The sequence below is a fragment of the Bidens hawaiensis genome, unplaced genomic scaffold (genome assembly GCF_021521415.1).
Source record: "Bidens hawaiensis isolate Kalapana, Puna unplaced genomic scaffold, B.hawaiensis_p1.1 tig00030294_1, whole genome shotgun sequence".
NCBI classification, from domain to species: Eukaryota; Viridiplantae; Streptophyta; class Magnoliopsida; order Asterales; family Asteraceae; genus Bidens; species Bidens hawaiensis.
Genome location: NW_027495054.1, coordinates 207,118 through 225,485, shown reverse-complemented (window position 1 = coordinate 225,485; position 18,368 = coordinate 207,118). Strand labels below are relative to the sequence as shown.

The following is an 18,368-nucleotide window of genomic DNA, read 5'->3' as shown; positions in this document are numbered from 1 at the left end:
ATGATCACGCTTTGCACGTTCACATCGATCTCTTTTTTCTACTAAATTGTTTTTCACTTTTTCTAAATCTATATGAAAATGGAACATAATTAAAATAAACTTGTCTAGCTTAATTAAATGTCTTTGCCTTTTGGAATGCATTACCAACAGATACAAAGTACTTTATTCGAAATAAATGTAATATTTATTTATAATTTAATTTGTAATGTGTTTTCAGGGTGCCCGTGGCGAGCCATTTGTGGCAAAATAACTTTTGTAACCTATCGTGCCTTTGTATTACCAAACCATATATCGTGTATATGTGTATTTAACACCAACATAATTTGTTATAACCTAATATGACTTCTTTTAACAAATAAATCAAATAAAGACATTACAAGGCTAATCGGTGGACAAATTGGAAAATTATCAGCGATTTAACATAAATCTATCGGTAACCACATATCATACATTTTAGCCGATGGTAATTACCAACAAAATTGTGATAGATACCTTAAATGATTTTTAATGATACTAGTTATTATTTGTTCCTTGTACCAAAAAAATCATAATTCAATTAATTAGCTAGGGTTATAAAAAGGGATGAACATCATTAGAAAAGTTAATAAATTGATGTTTATTAACAATGTAATATACATTGGATAAGGCCGAGTTTAAGATAGGAATCATGCAAGCAGACCATTCAAATAAACGAATCACATAATTGTTTCACATAAGTGTCAAATCAAAATCAAATAAGGAAACCATAGTATTAAAACTTAAAATTAAAACTGGTTTAGTCGTGTAAACGAATAAAAAAATATACGTAAGCTATAAACTCACAAAGTGACAAAACCAAAAACAAGTCAATTGTCTGGAGAAGAAGTAAAACTCAAATTTCTTCTTGATCTTGGTTCCTCGTCGTCAAAATATATTGTCTAACCCATCTCATGTAATACCGTAATCGGCCCACTTTTGTTTTCTTTTTATTCTCGACCCATTGGTTTTTCAACCCAACTGATTGGGTTTTCAGCCCACTAGTTAGTTTAAGCCCATTATTGCTTTTAAATTTCTTTTTCTGTTGAAGCCCATAAAATAGTTCAACACCGATGTTGTAGCCATAGGTCCATAAGATTTAATTTTATATACTTTTTTCAAATTTTTTATACTCACTCAACCAACAAATTTTATATTGTTTCCTTAGATTCAATCTCAAATGATTGAGTTACATTGTTCGTCTTTCACACCTACAAAACAGTAACACTCATTCAATGGAGACTTTGTTTTACCAATACCAATACAAATTTTATGTGGTGAATTTTAAGTATTTTAAATGCTATAGCCGTTCCTAAAATGCAACTAACAAAGTTTAGCCTAATTACGTAGTATCGGAAATGAAAATAAACATATAAAGTAATCATGGTCATGTCGAAAACTGGAAAGACAAACCCCGAAGTGAGTCTAATCTTCGATTCTCGAACGGGTTTACTACCCAAAATCTTCAATCTCCCACCAAGTTTGATGCTTTTCCTCTATAACCCTTCTAGCAGTATGTTAGAAGGTAAAACAGTCGTGGTCCTAGTTTTTACCGTTAAATTCTTCATAGTTGTGAAATTAAGTTTTTAACACATCGAGATGCAACATTTATGACATAACATGAACAATATCGTGATCCGGATGTTGTCGGTCAATATGAGTGGTCTATTAATATCGTGATCAAACAATACATTGATCTCTAGTTATCTTGAATTCTTCATTTCTTGTATCTAAATTACGTCTTGGTCAAATCATAGCTTTATATTGAATATTAGTCAGGACAACAATTGTTCTTGCTTACAACCTACGTATACCTAACGAAGCGGCTTGATTATAACGATACACAGCATCAAACAAATATTGTTATGATAACCGATGACAATCTAACCTAATCGACAAGACTTTTGACAATTTTACACTATAGTAATACGTAAGCATTCACAATAAGGTGTTTTGAGAGTTGTGTTTTAGGGTTTTTACTCGTCGTCAGTTTTAGTTATTGTGAACATGATTTTTGGACTAATTTTTAGAAGGTGTTTTAGGTCAAGAACTAGAAAAAAATGAGTTTGATGTGGGCCCTTTTGCAGGTGGTGAGCCCGGTGGGGGGGGGGGGGTGCTTCGGGTGTAAAAGGTGGTGATGATGTTACAATATTGATGAGTGTTTTTATAATTCCTTACTGAATGAGTTTTAAGTGTTTTTAAAAAACGATACTTTTATACCTCCTTATTGTGGAGGCTCTAATAAATAATAATAACAATAGTTTAGTTTACTTTAACTCTCTCTAATAGTAGCCTACATTCTTATTTTTTATTTTTTCACTTTTTTCTTTTTTTTATTATTTCTTTTTTTCCGTTTTGCAGATATTACAATACTTTCTAGCTTCTTTCCCTCTCTCCAGAAATTACACAAGTTTACTTCTAAATGTCACAATAAAGGGTTGGGCCTTGACTTTTCTTAATAAAGTGATTATTTTTTTAATCCAACTACAAAAAGGCACCACATGAGCAATAAAAAATGTGAAAAAAAACTAGTTTGTATGCTCACATTTGAATGAAGAGTAACAAATAACAGAATTGAGTTGGTCTTTAATTATTACAGACGTGTTCAACTTTTGTACCAGTGAATTTGTAACTGTTACAAAAGACATAAAAAGGTTGATGAAAACTGTATGATGTAATTTGATTTATAAATATCTAATGAAGTTCCTTTTTTTAGAAACTTCATTGTTTTATTCCTACCTTTATTCTACTATGATTTGGTCCTATTTATTTCTAGGAAATATCTCATAGAATAGTTACTATGAGTTGATACGTAATTGTTTTCTACGACATTCGATCCAACGTGTTTTTAACCCTGCTCGTTTTCTTCCCCTAAACGGATATTTCCAACTATAATCTAAGAATCTAAGATTAAGTTTTCATTATTCATGAAGAGGTTTCATTTACCGTTTTCTATGTTTGATTTTATTAATTATGAACAAATAAAACTCGTAATTAGAAAATATAAGTAAAATTAAATTGCGATAAAAATAATTTTATAATATAAATAGTAAAATGAAACACAAGATGTGAAAATGATAACATGTTATAATAACCTATCACCCATTCATGGCTTAGGTGGATGCCGCATGCCGGGCTTGTGGCGTTGTGGCATGTCCGCCCTTGAGTTGAGCCCCCATTTGTTGGTACATGCGGGTCTACAGAAGAAAAATTGATTTGTTTTTCTCTCATAATTTGTAACTAAATAATAAAAAGTTGGTTGCATGTGGGAAAATGAGTATGGTATTATTAAGAGTAAAAATGTGTTTGAGTAAAAAATCTGATTTGCCAAGCTAACTAGGCCTGCATTGTAGACGGTCTAACTCAAATGAATAAGTATAAAGGTACATAATAAACACAATACAAATAAAGTAACTTTGTATATATGCACACAACTATATGAGGTTGTTATACTAATAATTAATATTATCATATATGTACATAGTTTAGGGCTCACGGTCTTTCTTGGAGCTAGAGTTTGGTTATACTAGCTTATAAATGCATGAGACTACAATCACAATAGCCTCATACGTCAGAAGTAATTTCAGCAGCAGTTGAAGAGATCTGAAGTTTCTTAACTAAGGTACGTAATCTTCTCTCCTTTTCCCTTGACCTTTCTTTCTGCATATCTATGGTTGTAAGAGAATATATGAAACATATGATATGTGTTTGAACAAAAACCCTAATTTCATTGTAAGAAATTAGTTGATTAACACTAGTATTAGATCTAATTAAATTCACCCTCATGGTGATTTGGATAGCTAGTTATAATAATAACCTTCTTTCATGATTTAGTTAATACTTTTGCTGAAATTCATGATTTTAGACTTCCAAAATGTTGAGATATATTGGATTTGTAAAATCTATGTATGTACTCTTTCATTAAATCATATGATAATTCAGAGAACCATTTTGCCCTCAGATTAGTTTTCACTTTTCTGATCTAAAAGTTGGGAAAGTGGATTAGGATAGATGTCTGATGAAATTTTATCTTTTTTGAATATTTCTGGATATTTTTAAATATATTAATTTATTGCATGTGGTCTAATCAAACACAAAGGTTTCATATCCAGTTTCTGGCCGATTTAATCATATTTTGTGTTACTCAATTGGTTGTACTGTTACAATTATTTCAAAATCACAAAAAATAAATACCAAATATTGTGTAAATTGGATTGAGTTATTAATTTTATATGCATGATCTGGAAGCTTTATTTTGTTATAATATCTGAAGTTAATTAATTTGCATCTGCATTTATAAATGAAATATTAGGCGTAAAATATTTAAGTCCATGTAATTTTATGTCTGAAATCAAAACAAGACTCATATACCAACTAACTCAACAGAAATCAAAACAGCTTTATATGTCCCAAATAAGGGAATGCCTGTAATGATCGGCCTGGATTCGAAAATCGAAACATATCCAATTTTCTTAGACTCATAGTAAGCTTGTTCATGAACGTCTTATAAGCCTCATGTCAATAGTTGTTGATTCTGCTGCTTTCTTAGCTTATAATACTTACTAATTTGAACATATGATGATCATTAGAATCATGAAATTCTGGAACACAACTAATCACTTGCTTCAAGAGTCACATTCTTTGGCACAATCTCATGCACTGAGGGCAGTCAGCTTTGCAATCAGGATATAAAAGACTTTACATATGCTAAACCGTGTAAACAATATTAATTATTTACATATATATTTTTAGTCTTGATATTTTGAATTGTTAAACACTAGTTTGGTACATAAATACTAATAGCTTCTAGGTTTTGAGTAAAGTTTTGCTTAAAATGCTACATAATCAAATTAAAACATTAGTTTTGCATGCTGCGATTCAATGTCATATTTAAATGTTTCATGTTATATGTTTGGGCTTAGGTTCTATGAGACAAAGTTTTTTGGTGTTGTTTAGATCGTCGTATTTAAACTTTTTACCATTTAGTATTCGTAAGAGAATTGCGTTATTAGCTGGACTTCCTTCGGGTCATATCTCATTACAAAATAATCATGTTTTCGAATGGTAGATGAATTGAGATATATTGTAGATGAATAAGTAGATGAGGTTTTCTGTAGAAAACTCATGAATCATTTCAATACCATTCTAACTAACGGGATTAGATCAATCATGGATTGTGCTGGGTAGGTGGTCTTCCAAGTTATCGTAAGAAACCACAAACCAGTGATCAAACCAAGATTTAAACCTATGACCACTTATAGGGGAGAATCAATTGCTTATCATCGAAAAAGGTTAATTGCTAGATTAACTGTGACATAAATTTAGGGCCGAGTGTTAAAAATCTTTATCTCATGGGCATTCTTTAGAGGAAACGTATTACTCTTTTATACAGATCCAGACCGATTTTCTTGTGGGTTTTTACATCGAGCTAGATAATATTGTAGGAAAAGAAGATTTATATTCGTAAAAATTATCAATTTGACGGGTTGGATATGTACCTAAAGAGTTTTGTTGTCTAGCTTGCAGGCCTTTACGCTTCGTCGTACTTCAAATAATTTTAGCAAGATACGGAAAAACACACTTATAATGGATAACCCATCCATGACATGGGTGCCAGAGCTGGTAAGAATATTGCTAGATCTTGATTTGAAATGACTGGTAATGTATCTTTTCAAAGGAGTTGTAGATTAATATAATTTTCTTCCATGGATGATTATTTATATTTATATGTGTCATATAATTAGAGTTCATATTTCATATTTGCTAACTAGTCATGCTGATTTTTGGGTTATACATACCAAGTAATTAAACACTTTAGAACTCATATTTACCTTAAAATATCCGAACTCCAGGTCAACAACTTTAGGAGAAAAAGGTAAATTAGTTGGTATATTTATGAATTTGAAAAGAATTAGTTGATTACTATAGTTGTTGGGCTAATGATATATAGAATAATACGTAGACATCATTCTCCCTTGAAATGCACAAAGATTCTCAGACAAATATAAAAACGTTAACTATAATAATATAGGGTTGCTAAACAACAATTGATCAAAACAAAAACAAAGATTTTGCTGAATAACTAAAAAGAACGAAATAAAGAATTACCTGCAAAAGAAACAAAAGGTTAAGTTACACCGTTTCAAGATAAAAAGCTGTTGGCATGGGTTATCATCAACAAGAATTGATTGTGATTAAGCTAGCGGAAGAAACTACTACGTTTAGTAAGAAGATATTTTCTAAGTTTGATATACGCCCATGTCTATTCGATCAAAGTTACTGTTACTGTAAACATAATTTATGGTTAGCCACAAGATGCATTATTCTTTTGATTAGTTTTTCTTTATTAGACAATGGTGGTATTTTAGGATTAGCGAGTGGTTTAGGATTTATCTAATACTTATAGCGCGTACTTTGGTTGAAAGTTTATGTAATCCCTTCCATTTTGCTACCCTCGTTAGCGAATTCATGCAATTCGCTAGCATGAGAAGCGAATTGTCTATGAGTACAAAAACTTCCAAAAAGCACCGAGAAATACTTGTTAAATCCTAAACTATCTACTAAAAAAAATGTGGAATCATTTGCAATAATCAAAACTATGTTTTTGCTTGTAATTATATCTCAATTTATATAATTGATTGTAATTATTTCTCAATTTATATAATTGATTGAACTGTCTTCAAATTTCATAATGTATAGACAATAAAAAAGGTCAACATACCCCAAATCCATTTTTTTATTTACAGTAACTTTGTCATATGATTGCTTGATGACCGTCACTGCATGATTTGTGGAATTATAAACTAAAAGAGTTTGCATTGATCCGTTTAAATATGTTCTATATAACATCATAAACTATATATATCTTTTAATTTTATGTTAATATGTTATATACTCACCTTAATTCAACATAATCATGACATACAGGAAATGGAAGTGCCTGGTAATCACTTGAAACATCAACAAACACGTCCTTATTATAATAAGGACTTAGTGGATTCATTTTCTTCCAAAAGCTTCAAACGTTGTCCAAATGTGGTCACATCAAACCAGTCTACTCATATATCAACAATTAATAGTGATATAGACAAACAACAAGATCATAAGGCATCTAATATTACCAAGACTTTTGCTCCAAGCCAAGCTCCGTCACCCAATACTTTCACTATATCTTTCAAAAACCCTACAAAAACATGCCATGATGCTGTGATGCCTGATGAGGAGACAAGTCTAAATGAGTTTCTTCAATCCATTGATAGTACCACAAGGTTTCAAAGAACGAGAAGAAACGAGAGACAAAGTCAAGAACATGTCTTAGCAGAGAGGAAGAGAAGAGAGAAGCTGGCTGAACGCTTCGTTTCTTTGTCTACTCTTCTTCCGGGAATTAAAAAGGTACCGACATGCTATTGCTCTTTTATATTTAAACCAAGATCAAGAAGAAGGGATTAGTCCTAAACACGAATTTGTATTTAAACGAACCAGAGACACACTTTTTGTTTACATTGACATCCTTATTTATAACAATATGAATTAACGGTTATGTAAACCCGTCACCAATTAACTAACTAACCAACTAGCTAATGTTGGTTGATGGTAACTACCATAACTACCTAACACCGTTACATATTACTTAAAGACACTTTGACAAAACGTAATTACACAAATTACTCTTAACTTTATTCGAACTTGATCAAACAATTAAGTCCAACAACTTTATAGTTTTAATATAGAAAACACACTATAGATAGAATATGGAGGTAATAAAGATTCCAAAACCTCATATCTCTTAGGATATACCCTAAGTTTAAACAACATTAAACATACTTGTGAAAGGTGAATGGCTTAATTATACGTCTACTGTTAAAACTTAAAACTGAGCTAAACTTAAAACTGAGTTAAGCATTGGTGAGTCCCAGGAATTTTTCGATAACAGGTTCTCATGGTTATAAAAAAACACCCAAACTCGGGATCATATGTAATGTATACACGGGATTACTAATCTGGCATAATGGATTTACTTAACACAAGCTTTATTATAGATTAGCTTTAGAATGACCATCTCTTTTTGCACATTTTCTAATTATCTATTATTGTAGATGGATAAGGCTCTTGTGTTAGAAGATGCCAGGAGGTATATAATACAACTTCAAACCCGGGTTAAGGAACTAGAAGAAACATCACTCAAGGGAAAAGATATTATTCAGGAATCAGGTGTTTGTATAGGAACATCCAAGCTTTGTGGTGGTCAGGAAGATGTTGCTTCTTCTTCTGATGACACAAATTATTTACCTAGTACCAGCACTTTCATTCCTGAGATCAAAGCAAGAATTTCAGGAAGCAAAATGCTAGTGAGAATCTATTGCATGGAAAGCTCCCCGACAATACTACTGAAAACGGTGGCTGAGATGGACAGACATCATGTTACCATCGATTGTTGTAGCGTTATTCCTTTCGGCACTGATCATCTAATTACCATCACTGCTCAGGTATGTGAGTATATAGTTAGATTTGCTACTTTATGTTTAGTTAAGAAACCACTCCTATAGATGAACCGTAACATATACTTTTGGAAGTACTAGCTATAGAACTAGATCATGTCCCAACGGGACATATTGGTGGTAAGGTGTATTATGTTTTCGTACATCAAAATGATGAGAGTTCAAATCCTATTTAACTTTTTATGTAATTTAATTTTTGTTTAGCTACAACTTTTCAACAAAAGTATAATACTTAATAACACAGATAATTATTCTTATAACGTTTTCATATAATATTCCATGAAAATAATATAAATAATTGATACATGTATTTTATTTTTATTGTTTTGGATTTTTAGCAACAATTATCCAACGAAAAATCATAATGTCACTATTTTGTTACAATACTGTAGCAAAATCAGGGTTTTTTTTTTGTTAGAAATTCGTCTGAAATTTCTTATAATTACATGTTGTAGCAATTTTTTGTAGGAAAACAAGCTACACCGTATTTTCTAGTAGTGAATATCGTATATTTGAATTATGCACTAGCCGAACAATAACATTAGTAAGCCTAATGACAAAGTTCAGATACATCAACTTAAAACTTATTATTTCACTAATGACTTTCATGTTCCTAGGGCGAAATGTATTTTCTATTAAAAAATGTTCTATAATAATTTCCTTATTGATTTACAGATGAGTGATGAGATGGTCGTAACAGCGAAATATCTTGTGAAATGCTTGATGTCAAGCCTTCGAGATTTCCATTGACATCCACGTTAACTTGAGGAGATCTTGGAGATGAGCGAAGGTGAAGTGATACACTTTAACTTCTTTTTTTCTTTGTATCATTTGTCAAGTACATGTTGTGATAATCTCATATTTTGAAATGGGTTTTCGGTTATAACTTAGGAGTGAGAAAATGTGCTTTCAGTTGTAGCTAGATTTTCACATTAAGCTAGATCATTTTTCTAGTTAACACTATATGGGGAAAATATATTTTATTAGATTAAGGTGGTTTGAATTTTGAAGAATAGTAGACATTTTCTGAAAGTGTGTATACGTACATCCGATGAGGGAAACAAACTCAAAAGTTTTTTGAGTAGGCAAAATTGCTTAACATATTCTATGCCTTCTTTATTCGCATTATCTTCTAAACATCGAAAATTACAAGAGCACCCCCTTCTCTCTTCCTTGCAACTCCATCACAGTCATCCCGATTGTTACATTCGAGTCACTAAACGAGCATGCCATCCGTATTGTTGAAACACACCACCGCGGTCGTTTCATGCTTTTGATCACCCAAAACAACTTCATGTTGTTGTCGTCGTATCCGGTTTTGCCCTTTTTGTTTTGAGAATTTTAAAAATATCTAATGATCGTTTATTGTTTTTTTTTTAAGTTTATTAGATTTTATGGTCATCTTATATTAAAATAGATATGAGTTACAAAGACACATTTAGAACATGTTCAGGATTGAGGTTAAAAATGCTTATTGACTTTTTAAAAAGATTCATTTTGAAGATGCAGGATTTGAGGTTTTTAGAAAACTGTTTTTTAACCATTTCAAAAAGCTACATTAAAAATGCAATAAGGCAATAAACATTTTAACACCATATTATATATATTGTTTCCTTTATAGAATTCTTTCAAAAAGGAACAATAAACTCGATCTCCATAACGACATTGATTCGTTCATGCAAAGCTAACATCTTTTCACTCGAAAATGAAAATAAAAGGTTTCTTACACCCGTCCAACCAAAACTGACCAAAACATTGCTATGAAACAATTAGAAAAAGAACAGTCAGTCAGACATCACTTCTATGAGTTATTCTGAAGAATCAAATCTAACTAAAGTGAGTGACGACCAATGCTGTCTTATGTTTTGATTTTATCAACCCAACAAAACACTCTTAAAGAAGTGAGTAGTAAGTTAGTAACAACAGCCTTATCTAAAGTACGTAGTCTTTAAGAATAACTTTTTACATAAAGCGCCTTTTCTAAATCATATAGAACGTGCATGCATGTTTTGATTGAAAGCCCTCATCACTTCACATGCTTTTGATCTTTCTTTGTCAGTGTACCTTTTTGCTTTTTGTGTTCAACTTTTTTATTCGTAGTGTCTTCAATTTAATCAAAACTTTTCATCTTTAATGTTTTGGATTCCTTTTTTAAGGGAAATTTATAATTTTTTTCCACGGCCGGAAAATGAGTCATTTTCATATAGCGGTTGAAGTTTATTGCGAAACTCATTCACCAACGATATTCCAATAAAAACTTGTGTAGGAAAACACATGATGGAAAAATCATTTGAAAATTTTTTTCAACAGTTTTTCCTACAAAATCGTTATAAAAGTATGTTGTTGCAAAGTTTTTCAAGTTTCCAACAAACGTATTTTCTTTTTTTCATTTATTTGTTTTTCTAATTCTAATTTTTCATAACAAGATCGTGTGAACAAAGAAACACATTACATATTCATTGGTCTATCGCCTATTGAAGTTGGTATTAGTTTAACGGTTGCAACCCAAGTTTTGTGTGATTTTTTCATTAAAAAACAAATTTGCATAATCAGATAAGTGATGATTATGTGAACCATTCATGCATTTTGTTACACTAAAGAAACAGGCTATTGTCAAAAATGGTGACTAAACCCCTAGGATAACTATTAAATGTATTAAATGTATTTCTTTTATATAGTAAAGTAGGTGTAGTGATTTTAGGAGTAGAGTATGTATACTAAAGTGTGAGTTTGCCGGTAAAAATATATAAATAGTTAGGAAGAAGACAAAACAGCATTGAGAATTGACGAGGACGTTCCAACTTACATTACATGTACTAGTTAAGATCAGCCTGTTCTTGTGTTAACATCATCAATGGGCTATTTAGACCGGACCCCCAACTTATTCTGTGTAGTCTATTAAGTGTTTGGAGGGCCCGCTGCCCCATTGTGGGCTTTACTTATAATTTATTTTAAATAATTAAAGTTACTTCTATGGGTTTTGCTTGAGGTACACATTTCGGGCTATACTTGTAAATTTGTTTCTAATTGGCACTCGGTGCACTTAATTTATGTAGTTGGTCTAAACTTCTAAGGCAAATGTTTGATACAAAGATGAGTTGGAGAGTTTCTCTTTTGAGGAGCTAGTTAATTAAATGGAGAGTTTTTCTTTTGTTGAGGCTATAAAACCAAGGTATACCTTAAATCTTTACACAAAGGAAAATGGAAAACACATTACAAGTTCAGTTGCTTCGCTAAGCGATTTTAGGTGTGATTTCATGCTTGAGGGTTCAACTCAAAGAGTACAACTTAACTATCGATCACACTGTTGTATAGTCAAAATTCTGAGAACTAATAGATTTGAGCAGAACACACAACATGTATATACAGGCTCTAGTGAATTATCATTGGAGTAATGAAAACTTATTACCCAAACCTTGCCTAATAAGAACCCTAAGAATAGTTCATAAGAAACAAAGAACTTTTGAGCCAAAACATACAACGAAACTATTAAGACAAAACTCTTAAAGATCAAAATCATAAAAAAAAAGTTCAAAGAAGGTTGAGAAGTAGTACGCCCGGTTCACCAGGTTCTGCGAACCTGAAAGATGACTCGAGAAGAATTGAGAGATTCAAAGGAACTTCAGTTAGGACTCTTGACTTCTCAGCTTGTCTTTAGCCAACACCTCAACTTTGTGTTATCTTCCACTATAGCCTCTCAGCACTCCTTAATTAGTCTGTCTTTTTAAGTTTTAACTTCCTGAATTTTAACCACTATAGTACTTGCGACATTAAATGATTATATTGACTCGCTAATAACATATATTATAACTTGTCTCCAATAAAACAAACTTGTTTTGTAGCTACCCACATAAAATTAGTTTTAAAAAAACTTTGTAAACAAGTTCCAACCATTCTTCTTTTGTTCTGTTTTGTTTATTTGCATTTACTTATTTCCATTCGGTATTCATCAGAACTTCATAGATAGGTCCGACCCGCACACATTTTAATATATTATACATTTAGCCATTTGGTCGACATTGAATTTTTCAGAATAAAATAAAATGAATTGTTTGATAAAATGGGATGCCGGCATTTTAATGAATATGAAAAGAAAATTCGGTATATGTTACCAAATTAATCCACACAATTTCCGGGCATGTTTCATGGATTCATGTTGAAATTTTATGGACTTTGTTCCCTTCCCTATTTAATATACTTGCATTGTTACAGTTTACGTCTGGGCGGACCTACCCTTGTGGTGCGTGGGTCTGTCGTCCCCTGTAAAAAAATATTTATTACTACTATAGTGTAAAAATTTCTGACCGGCTATGTGATTATATAGATATAGTCAACTGAAAAAATTTCTAATCTGTTATAAAATTTCATTGGGTCCACCACTCGTTTGCGTACAATTTTTTGTATCAATATATATATACTCCTATTGGAAATTGTTAACTATTTTTTCATCTATGTTGAAAATTTGCTTTAACATTTTTAACCAACGGTTAATTGGGGTGTAATTTTAATAATGATTTTTTAAACATTTTGTTTTCATGTGTTTGCATAATTCTTGATTTCTTTCTAAAATTTAATATATATACAAGCATTTTGTTCAACAGTTGTAATATGTTGCATTGTGTTTGTTTATTTGTCGTTTGCTTCGTCCCCAGCTAACTTTTATTGGCGATTTAAGCTTTGACGAACACGTTGTGCAGACTCAATACGTATAAAAATTTTCATAAATGAACAGGTGATCTTGGTTCAAAATTTTCGGCGAAAGCAGGTAAATGTAAACTACGTTTAAATTTCCGACAAAAACGTTTATATAAATTTTGGCGAAAACGTGTGCACGCGTGTGTTTGAGGGCTGATATAAATAAGAAATAATTATTTTTTTAAAAGAGCATAGGAAGACTTAACATAAAACACATCATGTAAATAAAACATTATACGATTTTTTAACACACTATAGATCTAAACCATCAACACCTTAATACAAATTCTTGGATTATTACTAGGCTTCTTTGAAAATATATATTCATGCCATAACTCTTACCTTATGGAATGGTGTGGGATTTGAATTTTAGACACATGTAATTGTATAAGTAGCTAGATGTACTTTTATAAAAGAAGTATATTTTCTAATAACTGTTTTAAATTTTAATATTGTTCATAACCATGGTTTGCACCTCTTATTTTTTCCTTATGATGGAATTCAATTAAAATAAAATCAATAACACCTTTTAACTAATATGACACCTTTTAACTAATAACACCTTTGCATTGTACTTTGAATCCTTCAAAGATCTTTCAATTATAAGTCGCCCCAATTCTCATGCTACTTAAATAATACTCTCAAGTCTCACGTACTAAATATCTCTCTACAACGACTTCTTCCCCATCAAATGCTCCAACCCCATATCTCCAACCAAACTCATGGCCGCCACCATCACAACACCGCCACCCGTAAACCGAAAACCCAAAGCTTGCTTCTCATTCGCCGCGTACTCTAAAGATCTCATTGGCTCATCTCCACCACCATTCCAACGTCCCAATAGCCCACGGCCTCACAAACAAAGAACTATCCACCATTGAGTCCACCTTCAACTTCTCATTCCCACCCGACCTTCGCTCGATCCTCCACGAAGGCCTCCCTATCGGCCAAGGCTTCCCCAATTGGCGATCGTCGTCCCATCAACAACTAGATATTTTGGTGAACCTTCCAATTTTGGGAATATGTAAAGAAGTTTGCCGTAAAAAGTTCTGGTTCTGCCACTGGGGTGATCGCCCCGAGGAGGACGAAGAAGCGGTTGGATTGGCAAAAAGATGGTTGAAAAGATCGCCGGTTCTTGTCCCGGTTTATAGGAATTGTTATACTCCTACTATACCGTGTGTGCATGGAAACCCTATATTTTACGTGCATGGTTCGGAAGTTAGGGTTTGTAGCTACGACGTCGTTGGGTTGTTTCATCAAATTGATTATAATAAAGGCGTGGTGAGTGGAATGCGATTAGGGCATCTTTTGAGTGCGCCCGCGTGGGCGGCAACCGAGGCGAGAAGGATAGAGTTTTGGACAGAGATGGCTGAGATTTGTCGTGTGGAGACTGGGAAGAGGTGGTGGGGTGGGAGTGAATTAGGGCGGTGTTTGGAGAGTGTAAGGGTAAAACTAAAGGACGGTGGGTGGAAGGAAAAGGATCTGGATGATATGATGATGGTGGCAGAGTCATCGCCACCATCATCAGTGGCGTCGTGGTCATCATCATCGTCTGATGATAAACACGGCCCACGAGAGACAGTTGGAGAATATTGTCAAGGAGATTATTGCGTGGCGGATGGAGTATGGGAGATGTGGTGGAGTCGCTTGGTTGTTTGACTGGATTTGAAGATTGTACGGTTGAGATTGAAAGTGGATTTGAAGATCATACGGTTGAGATTGAAAGTGGTGGTGGTGGGGATTCTTTGTTTGACTTTGAACACATGAGTTACAGTTGTGTAGATGTTAGTCAAAGTCAAGTGTGAGTCTGAGTTTGAAAATGGAAATACATGCTATTAAACAATAATTCTCATGCTACATATTATTATTTATTTTGTTTTAATGAAATTTAATTAGTATTTTGGGCCCAATTTGAATTTTAATCACACCAATTAATATGAGAACAATTAGTCAATGTTGTACCTTTCACCCTACCAAATGTAAGTTGAAAAACAATTATATTTTGTGAAGTCGTTTTTTTTTGTTATGATTATAGGTGAAAATTATGTTGGTGAACTGGTAAATCCAATTCAACTCATATTAATAGTGTAAAACGTATTAATTATAGTTGAATATATGTAAAATGGTTTACACCATTGACCATGCACATCTGTGTAACTTATTTGTCAAATAGACTCAGCTAATACTCGTAATTGACGCGTAAACAAGCAATATGTATATTGATGGTTTGTAAGTTAAGTGTTTTTATTTTTAACGTTAAAGAATCTCACAGGTAAACTTATGTCTAAGATCGGCTACTTGACCACCATAAAACCATACCCCTCTGATGAGCAGGGCCTAGATGGAATATGTAAATAGATTAAATTAGTTCCAAATTAACGTGTTAACATATTGTCATTGTAAAATATAGTTTTCTTCTTTTTAATTTTAAATTTAATAATCCCACATATTTTATTAAACACGATAAATGTGCCAATCCAATACAAATTGCTTAGTCAACGGTTTATACATATAAAGTGTTTATATTGTGTTGGTATGGTGTCAGAAATAGCACTCGATACAACCCTAACTTACGATTTACTATATTTAAAGCGTTACTAGTTGAGTAATGTAATATTAAAATAAGTTATTACAGTTAATTTAAAGAATATTGTTTGGCGCCTTTCTTGCACGCACCAATTCCAATTTAATATATGAAAAAGTTCAAAGCAAAAAATTCCAAATTGTTGTATCTGACTCATCTGGCTCACCCCTTATAAGTAAATTTTTGTTAGCTTAATGGTTGTTTGTTTAAAGTGTAAGCTTTCAACCAAGAATTTTAAAGGGTTATTAGGTTTCTTGTTAGCAAGTTGAGTTAACATTATAAATAGGAACACTCAGGTTAGGGATTGTCATGAAGTTGATACAATTAAGTTAGGGTTCATCAAGAGTCAACCCAGTTAGGGTTGGAGAGGTGTAATTAGTTTTTGTGTAATATTTTCTGATTAATATAAACGAGAGTTATTCGTTAGTTCGTGTTTGATTATTCGATCCGGGACTTGAATTGGTATTAGAGCCAAGTTCAAGAAATCGATAATCGAATTAACGGAGTATTTCGAGCAAGCGGGCTAGTTCTGAAAGTTGTTTGGGGATAATTTGTTCGTATTTTTCCAACGTACTGCATAAGGGGGTTGGACAAGCCGGTTCAACTCAGTGTTTGTTTTTATATGGTTCGAACAAGTTATATTTTGGCTAAGATTTTTGCTTTAAACTATGTGCTCGTGTTTTGATTTGGGAACAAAAGGAGATCAAGAAAAATTGTAGTTCGCTCGATTAGAAGACGATAATCGCAACCAAAGGAGTGGTTATGTGAGTTCGTATGACCAAGAAAATGGTCGAGGACATGATCATATAGAGATGGCAATGGGTCGGGACAGGGATGGGTTTAGGCATTCCCAAACCCAAACCTGATTACTAAACCCCGTCCCAAAACCCGTTGGGTATTTGTCGGGTATCGGCCCTACCCTATGGGTTTCGGGTTTACCTGTTAATTTCTTAAAAATACCCATCGGGTACACCCGACAAAAACCTGCAGGGTATCTATAAGATTTTAACAACATTAAACTAATAAAATAATCATGATGCTCCTAATGAGACATGGTTTGGCTTTTCCAAATTACCAACTTGCACCATATGTTTGCGTTTGTGAAATTGAGAGTTAGTAACTGGAAAATTAACTGAATAATAAACTTTATTAATTATTATATTTAACTAATTGTGCATTTAAATAGGCTAAGACAAGGCAATAGAAAAGAAAATATAGAGACTTTTAATGAATAATAACATAGAGTATGTCGAGTTTACTCGGGTCAATAATCGGGTAAATGTGGTTATGTAGTTGGGTAATCAGGCATATTACAAATCTCAAACCCATCTCAAACTCGTGAAAATTTTCAAATGCAATCCCAAACCTGTCCCATGCCCTAATGGGACGGGTAATACCTGTCTCAAATGATTCGGGTTTCGGGTATTCTCGCCGGGTTCGAGTTTCATTGTCATCCCTATGGTCATATAGGTAGTCGAGTTCGGGAGAGCTAAAAGAATATAGTCAAGGATCAACAGAACTTCCTAGAGATCAAGATCGAGATAATGAGGATCAGGTTGTGAAAGCCGAGTAGGTCAACATCGTGGGTCAAGGCAGGCAGGTCAAAGAAGAACGAATGATCGTCAAAATGGTAGAAAGGATAGATCACGTGTTCATTGTTACCGTTGTGATGCGTTCGGCCACTTTGCGTATTGATGACCGTCGTTCGAGTCATGCAAAAACCTAACTAACCTAAGCAGATAAGGTAAGTCATGTATCGTATCCATAAGGAATATGTAGTCAGTGTAACGTGCAACTAATTCTTAGAATTACGATGTGAATGTCAAAAGTGCTAATCACACTAGCAAACAATTTGGTTTTAAAATTAAACAAGCAATAAACTACTTTCAAATAATTAACGAAGACAAACCACACATGGGGTTCAAGTAACCAAACTAACATCAATCTCATAATAACATAATCGATAATTATCAATGATCAATACAAATTAATTAACGAGCTAAACCTTACGTATCAAGAATCTCTAGCACACGACACTTGTTATCAAACAGTCCCTACCAGTGTGACCCAACTAAGGACAATTCTATGCTTCATCATATTCAATTAATCAAACAGGCCTATAAGCAATTATCATAGCAATTGGCAAACAAATCATTCTGATCGAAATAAACCTAAACTGACTGAGTGCACAACAATACCAAACATCAATAAACACATGAGAAAACTGAAAATTACAAACACTGCATCATGGATATGATTCGAAAAGATTAGCGGCGCCGCGACATCACAAGATCTTCGATTCTGATGATATAGGATATGTAAATGATCTCGGGATGAATTGGAATGACGGAAATGCTCTTCTCTGCCTTAGAAACTGCTATGGAAAGTGTTGATTGATCCTAGCTAGGGTCGTGCATGAGATGTTTTGTAACACCCCGGCCTCTCGTACCACAAATATTGTCCGCTCTGCCCACGAAGAGCTCACGGATTTGTTTTTTGGTTGCCCAAAACGCGTTGGTGATGTTAAGAGGCAGGACATTACTTATGAACCAAGGATCTCTCTTGTCCACGGCCGA

General features: G+C 33.1%; 2 protein-coding genes across 2 annotated transcripts; both read left to right on the top strand.

The window, feature by feature from the left end:
- Positions 1 to 5,197: 5,197 nt before the first annotated feature.
- LOC143580268 (transcription factor bHLH18-like) lies at positions 5,198 to 9,629 on the top strand. The gene is made up of 4 exons (XM_077063353.1): positions 5,198 to 5,637; positions 6,943 to 7,407; positions 8,112 to 8,501; positions 9,189 to 9,629. Exons 1-4 carry the CDS (start codon positions 5,602 to 5,604, stop codon positions 9,261 to 9,263), a joined length of 966 nt encoding a protein of 321 aa, XP_076919468.1. The 5' UTR covers positions 5,198 to 5,601; the 3' UTR covers positions 9,264 to 9,629.
- Positions 9,630 to 13,964: 4,335 nt separating this feature from the next.
- Positions 13,965 to 15,163, top strand: LOC143580258 (uncharacterized; the record flags this gene model as incomplete). Its single annotated transcript, XM_077063346.1, has 1 exon — positions 13,965 to 15,163. A coding segment is annotated over one exon (903 nt), but the record flags the coding sequence as incomplete, so codon positions are not given.
- Positions 15,164 to 18,368: the final 3,205 nt, after the last annotated feature.

Coding starts and splice junctions, on each gene's coding strand:
- LOC143580268 (XM_077063353.1), top strand. CDS start 5,602: ATGGATAACCCATCCATGACATGGGTGCCAGAGCTG. Junction 5,638..6,942: donor TGACATGGGTGCCAGAGCTG/GTAAGAATATTG, acceptor CATGACATACAG/GAAATGGAAGTGCCTGGTAA. Junction 7,408..8,111: donor TTCTTCCGGGAATTAAAAAG/GTACCGACATGC, acceptor CTATTATTGTAG/ATGGATAAGGCTCTTGTGTT.